Source organism: Parambassis ranga, chromosome 5 (genome assembly GCF_900634625.1).
Source record: "Parambassis ranga chromosome 5, fParRan2.1, whole genome shotgun sequence".
Classification (NCBI taxonomy): domain Eukaryota; kingdom Metazoa; phylum Chordata; class Actinopteri; family Ambassidae; genus Parambassis; species Parambassis ranga.
This window is the reverse complement of record NC_041026.1, coordinates 29858931-29874907: the sequence shown is the minus strand read 5'-3', so window position 1 is coordinate 29874907 and position 15977 is coordinate 29858931. Positions and strand designations below refer to the sequence as shown.

Sequence of the window (15977 nt, the reverse complement as noted above, 5' to 3'; positions counted from 1 at the left end):
AATAAATATAATAAACACAAGCAAAAACTCTTTTATACACATGCACGCACATGGCAGCAACAAAAGAAGAAGAAAATGTACATACACACACATAAAGCAGATTAAAGAAGATAAGACGCATAAAAACACAGTTAATGTAATTGAGCAGTTTGAAATGCACCTATGATGATGCTTTAGTCCAAGTTAGTGAGCACAGCTCTGACAGTCACAGGTGAGTTATACAGTCTGATGGCGGACGGCAGGAATGACTTCCTGTACTGTTCCTTAGAGCAGCAGGGCAGCAGGAGTCTGTTGCTGAAGCTGCTTCTCAGTCTGTCCACAGTGTTGTGGAGAGGGTGGGAGAGATTGTTCATGATTGACAGCAGTTTAGCCAGCACTCTTTCCCTCGCCACCTCCTCCACATTGGCAAGATTAAAGCCAACAACAGACCCCGCCTTTTTGATGAGTTTGTCCAGTCTGTTGGCGTCCTTTGCTTTTATGCCTGATCCCCAGCACACCACAGCAAATAAGATATTGCTCGCCTGGTAGAACATGTCAAGCATCCTGCAGCAGACATTGAAGGACCTGAGTCTCCTCAGGAAGTACAGTCTGCTCATGCCCTTCTTGTACACAGCCTCAGTGTTTGTGGCCACATTCCTGTAAAAACACTCCACAAGGCCTCTGTACTCATACTCCCGTCCGATCTCCACACAACCAACTATGGCTGTGTCATCCGAGTACTTCTGAAGTTGACACGTCTCAGAGCAGTACTGGAAGTCAGCTGTGTAGGTGGTGAATAGAAAGGGAGACAGCACAGTTCCTTGAGGAGCCCCAGTGTTGCTGGTCAGGGTGTCAGACACACAGCTCTGCAGTCCCACAAACTGTGGTCGGCCTGCCAGGTAGTCGTCAATCCACGAGACTAAGGGAGCATCCACCTGCGGCTTCTCTAATTTAATCCTCAACAGTCCCGGCTGGATGGTGTTGAAGGCAGAAGAGACATCAAAGAACATGACCCGCACTGTGGTGTTCAGTCTGTCCAGGGAGGAGTACGCCCTCTGCAGCAGATATGTCACTGCATCATCAACCCCGACCTCAGGCTGATATGTAAACTGCAGTGGGTCTTGGAAGGGGCTAACCAGGGGTCTGAGGTGAGACAGTGCAGTGAGGTCGGTGGTGAGGTCAGTGCAGTCAGCACTGGGACCAGGCAGGATGTCTTCTATAGCACTGGAATCATCTGAAGATGAAGGCTCTGGTTTAACAGGTGCTGCAGTACTCCGCACAGCTGGCTGGAACAGTTCTTCAGCACCCATGGACTGATGCGGTCAGGACCAGCGGCCTTTCCCTGTTTGAGTCTCTCCAGCTGTCTCCTCACCTGGCTACACACATACTCCACGAGAGTATGAATCCGCACGGACCAAGGTACAGAGAACTGTTATGTAAAGCAGATGCAAATGTTCATGAGACATGATCATATGGACGAATTCTCGCAAAGATGTTATTTGTCTGGCTCAAGCAATCACAACCAACGCATAGAGTGCTGGTGGGGGTTCTTAAGGAAGCAACAGGCACAGTACTGGATGAATGTATTTCAGGATCTAAAGGAGAGTTTCTACTACTCTAGTGACTTCCTAGACAAAAGTCTGATACAGTTGTCTCGAATTGATAGAGGTAAGATGTTTAACTTTTTTCTATAATCATATCTTTTCTCTATCTTGTATATGGCCTGCAGGGAGGAGTGCCTGCAGAGGCGACCATATCCATGTGATGATACTGTGTTTGACATTTGTTGCCTTGCTATGGCAGAGAACAGTCTTCATCCACCCACTTCTCCAGAGAAAGCTATTGAGCTTTACTTGTTTTTACGTTCTTACATACATGTTTACCTTTTTTGATCACAAATGACTAAATGTGAGCATTAACCCACAGCAAAACACCTGATGTTGGTAATCACTTCATACCATGATTGTGGAAACATGATTCATGTCAGGGTAACTATAGGCATAGACCTTAATCAATTAATACATTATCATATTCTGTCAAATATATTTTTTATCAAATATCATATGGCATATTGTCACTAGAAGTGTATGTCTATGACCTAAATACACATCTGACCACAGTTCAGTTTTAACCTGCATTGGGCAATATACTATCCAGAGACAGCAGTGCAAGTTATTTTTCTATTTGCATTATGTATATTAAGCATTATGTCATTTTTTATGTTTGTTTCAGTTGTTGTCAAATAATAACATGAAATTTGACTATATGATTTATGTGTAATTTACCAATGTTACATTACAACAAAGATACTAGCTAACAATAAAACTAATAAATCTAAATGAAAGATTCTGTTGACTTATGCTGGATTGACACCACCAATTATGTAACATTACATAACTGTATGTAAACATAAAAGGCTGAATTGATGGTGGGTGATAATTTTGTATTTTAGAGTAACAGTATTCAACAGAGAAATTGTAAGCACTAAGGGATCAAAAGCCTTTCATGTCATGGTTTCAGCCAGGTCTTTTATTTTGTAGTTCTTTTTCTGTTGCATTAGTTCTAGTTTTACCAGTTATTTCCTGTTTTATTTTGTAGTCACTGTTCTCCCTCTTGTTTCTGGTGTTTGGACTTCCTTCCTTGTGTGTGTGTGTGTGTTCCCTCCTCCTGTTGATTACCTGCTCCGCCCTAATGTGCTTCTCCTGTGTCCTATTATCTTCCCGCCCTCCTGTGTATAAAGTCTGTGTGTTTCCTCCTTCTTGTTTGTCTTGCGAGTAATCCAAGTGTTCCAGCCTTTCTATAGCCTGTCGGTTTTTGTGAGTTTTTGTGGTGTTTCAGCGTTCAGCCCTGTGTTTGGATTCTCTAGTGTTTTGACCTTGGATTCTTGACTACGGTTATGCCTTTTGTTGTTTGTACCTTTGCCCGTGTACTGAACCCTGGCTAATATTAAAGGAACTGAGTTTGTTTTCACCTCCGGCTAAGTCTGCATTTGTGTCTGCCATCACAATCCCTGACATGGTTTTCAAATGTGAACATCTGTAATCACAAAAAAGACATCCTGCCAACATTATACAAACTACAATAGTTAAGATAGGCAGACATCTCTATACAAAACTACTATAAGCTGTTATTTTGCCTAATGAAATTGCATCTTAGCAGTAAACACTATTTGCATATTTAATTTTTTGTCATGGTTTGAGCCAGGGCTTTTATTTTGTAGTTCATTTTCTTTTGCATTAGTTCTAGTTTTACTGAGTTATTTTTTTAATTTTGTATTCACTGTCTTCCTCTTGTTTCAGGTGTCTTGACTTCCCTGGATTATCTTGTGTTTGACCGCAACTGATTTTGACTACCGTTTTTGCCTGTGCCCTTTTGTACCTTTGCCTCGCCGACTGATTATCTGTGAACTGAACCTTGGACTGTATTAAAGGACTGAGTTTTGCTTTCTACTACTGGCTACTCTGCATTTGTGTCCGCTGTCTAACACTCCCTGACATTTTTGGTCAAGTGACGACTTTGTTGATAAAACAACAATTGATATTCATGAACACACACAGAACAAAGTGAAATGGATGTATATGTGCCTGAGTGAGAGAGGGGCATTTATGCAATGTCCATTCTATAAAAGTTGGCGGACAGTATAGCCTCTATTTCAGCCCTTTCAGCATTGGATAGCTGTTGTAAGTTGACAGCAGTTCCAAAGTAGAGCCACAATTGTGTGCAATGGGCCGTCGTGCTAGCACTTCCACATGGGTGAATATGACTTCAATTTCCTTGACGCATATGACATCAGACCCGGTCACAAATCGCAACATTTTCCGGAGGCCAACCTCATCCAGTCCCCTGATGTATTGATTTAAGAACCAGAGAGATTGGTTCTCGGCTGGAGTAACTGGAGAGGCTGTAATCAGTTTTAACACCTTTCGTGTTGTTGGTTTAAGATCATCGTACATCTTCTGCATTTCTTGCACACTTTGGAAACACTACCTCAGAGGTGGTCCTGCAAGTGCTGCTATATTATCCAGTGCATATTGTGGTTGCTGTATTATTTGTTTGTGGGCCACTTGGAGAAGCACAGCTTTCAGGTTGTCTTGTGATGGGACTGTTTTTACTCCCATGCGATCCATGAGATCAAGGAGTTCATCTTGATCATCACCAACTAAAGTCTCTTGCAAAGCAGTGGACAAGATATCTGGCTCAGACTGGCTCAGATACAACATCAGGGAATCAAACAGTAAATCAGGAGAGACAGAATGTTCACCAAATGTGACAGCAGCTGTAAAGGCCGGGGCCAGGCGAGAAGGAAAATATCCATGGTCCTTAAATCCCTTCACCAATATTCTACCAACAGATCTCCACTCTTCCTCTTGCCATTTTGGGGATAAGGATGGAACCCTAACATCTGCATCCTCTGCTGCACAGTCCAAAAATTCCACCCAGAAGGCAACATATACATCCCTGGACACACCATCAGCATCTGCACCCACTTCATTAATTAATGAAACTGTATTTCAAAGAGTAGCTCATCATTGCTTCATCCTTGAACTGTGTAACCATTTCATCTAAGAGATTCACTCTGTGAAGTTTCACTGTCACATGTAAAGATTCATAAGAAGGACTTAGTGGACCAGCAGGTTCCACCTCTGAATGAAAAGGCATTGAGGTGTCCGTGTTGGCGCTAGTTTGTGTCTCGTCTATAATGACAATTGAAGTCAGCTGCTTCAGATTGGATAGTAGTTGAGGTATAGTTAGGGCCAGTTTGTGCTTCTTCTATCACAATGATAGGCTCAAATGGGACCGTATCATCAAGAACACCTAAAAATGGTCCACTCTGACTAGTAACAATAATGACTTCTGATGTATTGCACAAAGATTGTCAAGTGCGGTGGAAGCAGGACTCAGGCGCAGGCAGAAAGCATGCCAAGGAGAGGTTTTATTGCAAACAGAACAATAACAAAACCAAACTCCAAAAATACTAAACCAAACTAAGAAAGCAGAAGAAACCCAAGAAAGAAACGATCCAAAAACGTACAGCAACGCAGGAGAAACTAAGGTGACGAGACAATCTGGCACAGACAAAGGGGAGCACAGGACTTAAGACAATGAACAGGACACAGGTGAAACACATTAGGAAGGGGCAAACAATCACCAAAAGGCGGGAACACAAGGGAAGTAAAACATACAGACAAACACAAGGGAGACAGGACTTTCAAAATAAAACAGGACAGAACCCAAGTAACTTCACAAAGACTGCCAGAAACAAGACAACACAGGGAACACTAAGAAACCTAAAATAACCTGAAAACTAAGAATAAACTTAAAAAACACAAATAACCAAATCATGACAAAGATGTTATATCAAAAACATCAACAGCTGGCATATTGGTTTTACCTTGCCCATTCACCTCTACAATATGTGTCTGCAGTTCAATATCTTCTGTGTTCTGGAGCTGTTCAAAAATGTCTGTTGTGTTTTTCTGTTGTCTGTCTGTTCTAGATGCATCAGCCTCTTTACCAGATCCATCCAGTTCTGCAAACATGCCTTCTTCATTGGTCAGACAGTCTGTTAGTAAATAAAATCTTAGCATCCCTAATTTGTATGTTTCATAGAGCTCTCCCACACTAATATTCTCAGCAAGGTGTGCTTCCTCAAAGTCAACAATACTGTGACTAAACTCTTTGCATGTGTCAGAATGTCTTTTTTGGTGGCACTCTTGGAAATATCAATAACTGGTTCCTCCACCATTGCTTTTTCTCACCAGTTTCTTATCATGTATCCATCCCAGCTCGATTTTTTTTTGTCATCTTTGAAGCGCTTTTGTTATTTTTTAGATGAATCTGTGGTAGTGGCCTGGGATGCACCTCCTTATAATCCTGATCTTTGTTGCTTTTAATTTCCATTTTTCTTTTAAGTTTTTCTAACAAAGACAGTTTTTTTGGGTCAGCTCCACCTTTTCTCTGCTTTTACATAAGGAAATGCCTTGTAGCAATCCTATCACCATATGCTGGAATATAAGCAGCCAGTGTTACATCATCAACTTCTCCAACCACTGAAGAGTCAATCTGTAAAGTGAGAATAATAACATTAAGACATGCTGGCTGTCTTAAGTACAACAGACATAAAATATACTAAGAATTATTCATTCATGGCATGTACCTCCAGAACATTTGTAGCTACCATATAAACATCTGTAATGTATTCATTCTTATACTACAGCAATTATGAAATTGGAGGGCAGTTTGTGAGGTTAGGTGTTTGACATAAAAAAGGAAACTATTGGGAAAAATGTGAAAATATAAAGATACTTAATATATTAGGTTAGGCTGAGTTTGTTTAATAAAGGGACAGTGCAATATAGACAAATATATATTAGATTTAGCAAAATATAAAATAATGCAGTTAAGCCTAACAAAACGTTAATATTTAATACACTGCAGAAATGATTGTGCAGAGACTTACATGTTCCTGCTGCATCTTCAGAATATTCTCCTTAGGAACACCGCGACTCTTAAGAAATGTCCACAGACCATCATCTTGTGGCAGGGGGTTATTTGAACATGTGGCCATAGCATGCTCTGTAAAAATGTAAAAAAGAAACAGATAGACGTTTTAAATATGCCAAGCACAATTAAGTATACTGCCGTCTGCTTTGTTTTGGAAATTGGTAGGTTTGTAAATAACAACGTACTTACCTGCTAACTCATTAACTTCGAAGCGTTTTAGTTTAGCACCCAACAGCAACACTACGGTCGTGTCAGCCCCTCGATAGCCTTCGAGTGAGTGGGTTAAAAAATTATTAGTCGTAAAAACTGAAAATATAACTCGTAAAAAAAGTTTTCTCAGAAAATATTTCTGTCAAGTGAATGCAATACGTTTCCGTACACTATAAAGTTTTCGCATCTACGATTTTTAAACGTAACATGAACGTCACACACTGGAGGCCTGGCCCGTCCTCATATTTTTATCCCACTGCCGCCATTTTGCTTTAGTCTGAGTGCGGCTACGACATTCAACGAAGCGGGACGTACACTTTCTTACATTTTGCAACTTTTTAAATCATTTTAAATCTCCAAAGGGTAATTAACACTACATGCACTTTTCGTATCACATATTTGCCTGTTAAATTGTAACATTATAATATTTATGAGTCAAAACCACGGCAGTTGGAAAAAAACGTCCGTCCTGACATTTAGCTAACGATAACGTCTCGATAGGCCTCTGTTATATATCATGTGCAAAATAGCCATATGCGAGCATAATTTGCCGATGTAAATATAGAGACAGTTTAGCCAGGCCAAATATTGATCCTAATTGCCTCGGTGTTATTTTTTAACAGTAGATTTTTCCATCTCTGCTGGGAATCGCTTGTAGTTTGTTCCAGCTAGCTTTGGACTACTTTTTATTATTCAACAGTAAGTATGCGATTGCTTGTTCAATGTTTGGTTTTGGGCTCTGATTATATATCGACCCGCCATTGTATTTAGTGAACACCTTTTTGTTAAAGGCGATATGGTGGAATCAGGAAAAATGGTCAACTGGAGGGATTTGATCCACTTCGATAATGGTTAAATTATGATAGCTGAACCAAACGGTCAGAACAAGAAAACAAACTGCAGCTCTTGTGGGGTGTCCTCGGCCTGCAGTGGTCAGTGTCGATCAAAAACCAAGGCGTTCTGGTTGAAGACGTCCAGTGTGGGGCCACAGAACAAAACAGGCCTGCATTTTCTAAAAGAAAACCAGATTCGATACTTAAAATATATAAATATGGGCCTTTAATATTCAGTGTCAGTGAGTATGACGGGTAACCTGGATCTAATATCTGTCTCATGTTGCTGTACCTCTGTATGGAAATGTCTCCGTGTTTGTGCTGTCTGTCTCTTTCTCTTAATAACCCATTTTCAGTTCTCTGGGAAGTTTTTTGATTGATTTGTAGGATTTAAACCATCAGCTTGGCCCTGTTATGGAGTCCCTGGATATGGATAGTTCCCCCCCATGAGAATACCGAAGATTTTTTTCCCCTCTTCAGCATTGGTAACCAACAGCTGAAGATCCTGTCCATTTTTTGCCATTGCCAACACCCAAAAGTGTGCTAAATGTGACCAAGAGCTCCCAAGAAGAGGCTGATTTTTTTTTCTTCATCTACCTACATGCCCCCTCTCTACTTTTTGCAATTAAGCATTTTTTTCTTTCCCCCCCTGTCTGGCTGTTTATCTCCCCTTATTTATTTCCTTTCATTAGCCACCCCAAGTAATAGTAATAAAAAAAATCACAAAAGGACTCTATTGCATCAACCATCAGTAAAGTTTAGCAGTCTGGCGGAGAAAATAAGATGTCGTAGGAAGACAAGTGTCTCTGGGCGACCCACCCCACTTTTCCTGTTATCTCACGGATCAAGTGTTCCTTCAGGACTCCCTACCCACCACGGAGACACCCCACCAGCAGTGTACTCAACGAGGGAGAATACTTCTCGACCACCTCAGGTAAAGGTGGACAATATTAGCTTATTGTTGAATGGTTATTAGACATTTTAAAAGCTTTATTCATTTTTTCCTCCTACTGTTTTGTTGTCTCTTATGCTACAGTATATTTATTTTGGCTTCTCTATCATTTCCTCTTATGTGTCATAGTTAAATGTCATAGCCAAAGATGAAGGCATATTTGCTAATAAGTTCTCAGTCTGATATTTGGTGTGCTCAAACAAACAGACCACTAATGTAAGAAATATTTGTCCTCAGAAGCATAGTTGGTTAAAGTTCTAAGTTGTATAGGCCTGTGTCACCTGAAAAACCCTGCTGCCCTAAAATGACAGCACTCATAAGTTTAACACAATGAATGCATCATACTCCTGTTTTTTATAAAGTAACTGAAAATGACTCGCTGGCTTATTAGTAGCAGCCTTAAATTAAATTAGAAGTTATGTTTGAAAGGTGGCACGGAGTTGGTGTTCCAAATGTGTCTGTGCTCTTTGCTGTCAGGGAGATTCCTGTTGGCCCTGAAGAGAACCAGTTGCTGGGTTTTAAGATCATAACTTCATCACCGCCACCCAGGGCTCGTACCAGCATTACTATGACCAACCATGGGGATGACTGCTACTTCTTCTTCTATTCCACCTGCAGTAAAGTAAGAAACTTTAAACACAATCACCTTCTGTACAGAAGTCAAGATTTGGTGATTAAAGGGGAGCTTACTTTTTTGATTTATTGTGCAGGGAGACAGCTGCCCATTCAGACACTGTGAGGCAGCTATGGGCAATGAGACAGTCTGCAACCTCTGGCAAGAAGGACGATGCTTTCGTGCTGTCTGCAAGTTTCGTCACATGGAGATCACAGTAAGCGATATTTCTATGTTACTTTACGCTAAAAAATTTTCCTTCAAGCTTTGCCCACTCAAGGCTGTATGTGTCTTGAATGGTCCTAAACGAAGGGTAAAAAATGATTTCCCTGTAAACCTGGGGCAAGAGCTTCACTCCTGCCTCTGGACCTGTCAGGAAAAACAATTGCAATGTATTATAAATATATTAGTATATTTCTGTCTGGGTGCTTGCCTTAAATATGTGGCTGAATAAAATATGTTGAAGAACATGTTATAACATGGTAATCTTTTTTTAATAAAACAGAAAAACAGAAAAGAGATCCCTTGTTATTGGGAGAACCAGCCAGCTGGCTGCAAGAAGCCACACTGTGCTTTCTTCCATGAAAAGCCTCGCTACATACAAGGCATCTTTGTCCAACCTGATAAAAGTGAGTGAGCACAGAATCAATAGACAAAGTCCATAATATAACTCCACGTGAAACAAATTAAAGACAGTGTGTTTGTTTTCTTCAGGTGTGATCAAGACTGAGGAGCAGCAACATGAAGAACCTCCCCCACCACCAGCGGCTCCACTCCCAACCACAGCTAACCCTCAGCTCAGAGGTGTTATAAAGACAGAAACTTTGGAACCAGTACCAAGCCCCACCCACCCACCTGTTGTGATTAATCCAGCAGATGATGACGAGGATGAAGATGGTGAGTGTGATTTTTAACAAATACTACTTCTGTGTATTTACCCCAGTTCTCTGATCCTCACCCCTCCATATCCTTGTGCTTCCAGACCAGTTCTCAGAGGAGGGAGAGGATGGCAAGGTCGGCCCTCCACCTAGGAAGCTAGCCAAATCAGGTTTGACACAAGAGAGACAGTTTGTGTCTGACATTTTAATTTAGCATGACAACATTTTTATGAGACAATGGTGTCTTTACAGGCGATTCTCTAAATTTTGGTGTGAGCACTTTGGAGGAGATCCGGCTTCGAAAAGCCCTGAAGGCCAGCATGAAGAGAGCAGGCTTCCCCCTACAGTGTGCTGAAACCTCAACCAATGGAGAGAAAGAAAACATCCAGTCACCTTTTCAACCACCCGTTTTTGAGGACAGAGATGGTAATTGCCATTAGAGTTCTCTTTCTGTGTACGTGTGTATTGGATATTCAGGCCTTTTATCTTGTGGAAACACTAAGGGTTTTTTGTCTGCCATTTTGTATGTGTGATATCTACCCCAAAACTGTTTCCTCCTGTTCTCAATCACTACATGGTCTCTTCTTCAACCTAGGCTCACTTATGTATGAGGAAGCTTCAAGGCCAAGAGGCAGCATGGCAGAAAGACTAGGCAGGAAGATTCCTAGTGCTGGTAAATGGGCACTCTTGTTGCTGATCTCAAATGCTGATAACAGCTGATAGCAATCAGTGGTTGATTGGAAAACCCTGATGTAGAGATGTAGAGTGTCTCATGATTTGTGTTTGTTGTAGGTGTGAAGAATGAAGCTGTTCCACTAAAAAGGAGTTTGGCTGATCGTCTTGGCAGAGTTGTGGATGAACAACCACCATCAGTGCTCCCTCAGAAGCGTGAGTACTCTTAAAACTAGCTCACAATCATGCAACTCTTTTCTAAGTTCTGCTATGTGTTATATGTTGACTTGTTTTTCCTCTACTTCTTTAGTTGTGAAACCTATAAAAGAAAGGCTTGGAATGCCTTCTGGTTCAGTTGCAACCACTCAGTCAGGTGAGGGATCTCTTAAAAAATCAGTTTCTTTTGATTGTTTGTAGAATGGTATTAAATATTTAAAAAAAAACATCATTTATTGTTTTATCATAGCTGAGACTAGTCTGATGTCAAAAAAGACTCCTGAGCCGGTCCGCATCAAAACTCTGGAGGAGATCAAACAGGAGAAGGCAGCGAAGTCACAGTGTCAGAGTCACAAAGATGCCCCTTCAGTTGTGGCTCCAGAAAATACCACAACCAAAACAGCAACCAAAGGCATCAAGCGAGCCATCACTGTGAAAGATACGTCAGACAGACATGTCAAAACGTTTTCTGAAATCCTTCGGGCCAAGAAAAAAAGGCAGGAGGAGCAGAATTCAAGCCCTACAACAGCTAATAACACAGTGGAGAAAGGTCCAAGCAAGACACAAAAGGAGTCGGAGACAGCTGGTCTTGATCCTGAGCCCACAAACGTAACAGAAGTTAAAGTAAAGACCTTGGAAGAGATCCGCAGGGAGAAGGCTACAAGAATCCAGGTGCAGCAGTCCAAAGAGGCTGAAAAGAGGAAGAACACAGATGCTGAGGAGAATGGTGCCAAGAAGCCTGCCCTACTGCACATCAAAAAGCAGGCCTCCCAAAGTAAGACAGCACTGTTTAAGTTTTCATAGTTTGTTTCTCTGTGTGTTTTATATAGGCAACTGGGTTGTCCTAAACATATTTCCCTTATATTCAAGTCATTTAATATTTACTGTCTGCTGATACTTGTAATCAGTCAATCAAAGAAACAAAATGCCCTTCTTGTGAGTTAGGAAATTCATCCCAGAGGTGGATATATGTGCAAGTGTGGCTCCTTTTCTGCACTGTCTCTAGCTCACTCAACCCAGGGGTTCTCCTACATAGAGACACAAAACATACCAGACCAAAATTATAAGGCTTGAGGATAAACAGTCAAAAACAACAAACTATTGATTTACAGCTTTGTTTTTAACCAGACATGGACAGATTTGAGTAAAAACACTTTGAGCAACACTATATAAATAAGATCATCCTTACCCACCCTTCTGTGTCCCCCTAACATCCTCACAGAAATACATGTAGAACTGTTGACAGCCCTTTTAGGCTTAAACACACACAATGTTTCTACTGTGTTTTTGAACCACTAATTTGTAAATTTTACATTTACTTAGAAGCCAACACTGCTACAGAGAAGAGTGCTGAATTGACAGTGAAGCCACAGAAAACCCCTGCTGCTGCATCTGAGGTATGTTTCATAAGATCCTGCAGTGCTGGTTGAGGGAACTCTGTATGCTGCCAGCCTAAGGTGACAGTAATGTTTCTGTCTTTTCAGACCAATAACGTAAAGGTCAAGACCTTTGAGGAGATCATGCGAGAGAAACGCCTTCGAAAACAAGAAATGCAGGCCAAAAGCTCTTCTGAAGAAGAGCCTCCTCAGAACCAGACTGTTGCTGTTACACTGAAAAGGAATCTTAAAATTGGTCTTGCATCCACAGGCTCTTCATCACCCTCCTCCACAACTGCAGACCCTGATTCTACCCTTCCCACCCAAAAAGTTCCTGTTTGTAACCTTGTAACACTCAAATCCAAGGCTGCATCACCCCAAAGTAGCACTGCTACTCCTGATACAACCGTGGCCTGTGTCCCAGTGAAGGCGGGTTCTCCTCCCCAGCAGTCCATGAACAGCTCCAGGCAGACCTCAAACAAACACACCAGGACCACCACTGCACTATTACCAGCCAAGCAGGCAGGAGTATCTTCACAAGATCCAACTGCTGAAGCTGCGACAACTCAGAAGAAATCTCCAGCAACAGACACCAAAGGTAAAGGTTTGTACACACCAGGAGAGTGTTGAGAAACAACTCTTAAAATATATGTCTTAAGCACAGAACAATCTTTTCATCATAAATTAATTGAACTGTTTTTGTTTTTTCCAGTGAGGCCCAAACTGAATGTGAAGCCATCTGTCATGAAACCTGCAGTGCAAGTGAAGCCAGGCCAGAAGAGGAAGGGAGCAGAGCGATCTGCCGTAGCTGCTGTCAAACCTCTGAACAGCGCTTCCACAGTGCAGGAGGAGCCACTGCAGGAGACGGCATGCAGAGACAGACAGGTAGGTTGGACAAGTAATATTAATTCGATGCATCTCATTTCACATTAATCAAAAATTGCAGTATTCCCCAAGTGCTTTCTGTTAAATGTAAGTTTATTTTCATGCATATTATATTTATGCACTGAACTTGTGTAATGACCCCTCTCACTTTTGCACCATTGACAGGCGTTCCCTTCATTCAGTGCAGAAGCACAGCTTAGTTCTGCTGTGCCCCATAGTCCCAGCACCTCTCTGGATTGTGGCTCCAGCTCCAGTCCTCTGAGAGAGGACCTTCAGACAGTCTCTGTTTTCAAGAAGAGTCCTGGCAAAGAATCCCAGCCAGCTGCTAATGCAGCTGCTACTAGAGAGGCGTGCACTGTCCCCCAGAGGTAAAGATCCACAGACAGCTTTACACTTTGTAGAAATAGAAGGAAATCTGTTACTGTAAAACATTAACCAAGCCACGTGTAGGGATGGATGTGATTATTCCTGGTATTAAATAGTACTGCCCAAGATGTTGCTGGCATACATATCTAGGGCTGCAACTAATGACTATTTCAATAGTCGACTAACTAGAATCATTCTCCGCAAATGCGTTACGCTTTTAGGGTTGTTTGATAAAGTTTATGAACATGACGTCCTTACGTGACAGCGCAGAGAAGCAAGAGAGGGAGAGAGAGACATAACTTCTAATAAATACTGCACAAGGCTGCGCTCTTTTAATGTGATAAAATTGCAAAAACAGAAACACATCGCGATGGGCTCATCCCATTTTAATAACGCTGCATGCTGCCAGCAGGAAATTAAAAAAAAAATAGTCAGTTTGCTATATGCGTATTTAAATAGCCTCGATAAAAACTATATTAACTGAAAAAGATCGCCTGACCTGTTTCAGGCAGTTTATAATGTGTTTTACCTGCAGTAAATTGTAGGCTACCACAGCTAAATTAAAATGTAAAGAAGTGTGCGGTGTCTCTGCAACTTGCAATGAGTAGCCTATATGTTTTGATGCGGTTCTGCAGACACACCTCTTTCTCTCTCTGCAGGCACACTGAAGATGCGATCACACAAGCTATCTTTGCCAGTTTAGTGCACTCAGGGTAAATTTATCTAAAATCTAATGAGGAATTTCCTGTTGAAGTTCAAGTCTCTAGTCGGGGAGAACCGGTGGCATCTTGTTGCACACTTGTGGCATATGAGCGTGGCTGTAGCTGCAGCGGACCTGTCCTCACTTGTAATTTATTTGATTCAAAATTCAAATTGTACTTGTAGGGACTGTTGTCGCGGGGCATTTTTAGTTACGGGGGGTAAAAAAATACTACTAAATTGTTGCCAAATTTTGCCGCCGACTATTAGTCGACTAGTCGTTGCAGCCCTAAACATATTATAAATACATGAAACAATTCTAGTTCAATTCTAAAGATTTTTCACCTGACATAAATGCAGAAATGTAGTTAACAAACCTCTGTATTTCAGCCCAGTTCCCAATACTCCCACTCAGTCCAAACCACGGAGATCCAGTGTAGCAGCATCCCGTGCTGCCTCTACCTCTGCTGCTTCCGCCGTGGATGACTTCGAAGACCTAATCAATGAGTTCACAGATGATCAACTAGAGGACGATGTGGACCCTGCCATCGGTGAGGATGACCTGCTGCAGGAACTGTCAGAAATGATTGATAGCTGAGGGCTGAAGCGAGCACAATCTGCCCCAAACCTCTACATCTCATTAACAATAAGCGTTTCAAAGACATTTTGTTCTTAAAACTCAAACTTATTTTAAACTTAAGGTTCTTAATCGCTACCACTTACGTTTTAGACATCTTCTCTCATCAGTTGTTTCCTTTCATTTCCTGCCCACGTGGTTGTTTAAGGAGTTATTCTTGCAGGACTGAGATTTTCTTTATCATTTCTGTTTTGTAATCATCATCCAGCTTTTCAGGCCCTACAGTAAAAATAGAAAGACGTTCAAGAGCAGTTGTTCTCCTTAGTTTTTCAGGCTGGATGCTAGAAGTATTTTAGAGAGAAGTCATATATGTATACTGTGTATGCAAAGAAAGAGCTCAACATAGAAATACTGCTGTACTTACAGTATCCTGTCCCCAACTGTGGGTTTTTTTTATATGTGAGTGCATGAAATGGTTGTTTCTGAGTTGGTTTCTGGAGTACCTTCTCCCTGACACTGTCATTTTAGTTTTTTTTTTAATATTTGTGTTTTTGGAAACATGTCTTTAGATTGGGACATACCTTGAACCAATGTCTAAGTACAGTCTTTATTAACAAACAGCTCAGGGACTGTTTCTGATGTTTATATGTTCTTTATAAGATTAAAAAAAGTATGTTTTCATTTTGGCAATGCTGTCTTCAGTTGATTTTATCTGTCTTGTCTGGAAAGAAGGTTTTCTGATGTCTTGACTTTTTTCCACAAGCTTTCTGTTCAAAGTGGTTTGTACAAATGACTGTAAATAAAATGCTTTAAATGACCATCTGAATCTATTAATACTAATTGACCAAACAAAAAGGCATTTCAGAAGTGCCAAAGTCAAACTCAGAAGGTTTAGACATCGTTTTAAGTTTAAATACTAAGAAAATACATACAATTCCTTACTTAGCCATTGGCTGTATTATTGTGGTGGTGGTGGAAAGTAACTATTATATAGTATTTGTACATCATTACTGTACTTACGTAAATCTTTATGTATTTAGGTAAAAATATTACTACTGCTTTATACTTTTACTCGATTACATTTTGAAGCTACTATCTGTACTTTCTAATCCACTACATTTCTACAACGTTTGTAGTTACTTGTTACATTTGTGAATACAGTTGTGTTCATACAACTGTGCTGGACTGTACTGCTGGACTGATGTGAGGTCAGACAT

The 15977-nt window shown here is 41.0% G+C and overlaps 1 protein-coding gene and 1 long non-coding RNA gene across 4 annotated transcripts; one reads left to right on the top strand and one right to left on the bottom strand.

The window, feature by feature from the left end:
* Positions 1–5082: 5082 nt before the first annotated feature.
* On the bottom strand, positions 5083–6797 carry LOC114435717 (uncharacterized). The gene is made up of 3 exons (XR_003670607.1): positions 6673–6797; positions 6440–6555; positions 5083–6042 (listed from the first exon to the last, which is right to left on the bottom strand). It is a non-coding gene; the product is annotated as an uncharacterized LOC114435717 (long non-coding RNA).
* Positions 6798–6963: 166 nt separating this feature from the next.
* Positions 6964–15447, top strand: zc3h11a (zinc finger CCCH-type containing 11A). 3 transcript variants are annotated; one of them, XM_028405631.1, is made up of 18 exons: positions 6964–7056; positions 7317–7392; positions 8387–8460; positions 8956–9100; positions 9189–9308; positions 9597–9720; positions 9806–9988; positions 10074–10139; positions 10222–10395; positions 10565–10642; positions 10762–10857; positions 10952–11014; positions 11108–11632; positions 12181–12254; positions 12342–12837; positions 12946–13118; positions 13284–13486; positions 14574–15447. In XM_028405631.1, exons 4-18 carry the CDS (start codon positions 9047–9049, stop codon positions 14779–14781), a joined length of 2637 nt encoding a protein of 878 aa, XP_028261432.1. In that variant the 5' UTR covers positions 6964–7056; positions 7317–7392; positions 8387–8460; positions 8956–9046; the 3' UTR covers positions 14782–15447. The 3 variants fall into 3 exon arrangements, with proteins under 3 accessions (XP_028261432.1, XP_028261434.1, XP_028261435.1); XM_028405633.1 differs by lacking the exon at positions 7317–7392 and having other exon boundaries at positions 6974–7056; XM_028405634.1 differs by having other exon boundaries at positions 6974–8460; positions 12342–12831.
* The last annotated feature ends 530 nt before the right edge of the window (positions 15448–15977 follow it).

What these genes read in the sequence shown, in the direction of transcription:
- zc3h11a (XM_028405631.1), top strand. Translation starts at nt 9,047, where the DNA reads ATGACCAACCATGGGGATGACTGCTACTTCTTCTTCTATTCCACCTGC. An exon ending in TAGGAAGCTAGCCAAATCAG is followed by an intron (nt 10,140 to 10,221) that starts GTTTGACACAAG and finishes GTGTCTTTACAG; the next exon opens with GCGATTCTCTAAATTTTGGT. An exon ending in CGTTTTTGAGGACAGAGATG is followed by an intron (nt 10,396 to 10,564) that starts GTAATTGCCATT and finishes TCTTCAACCTAG; the next exon opens with GCTCACTTATGTATGAGGAA.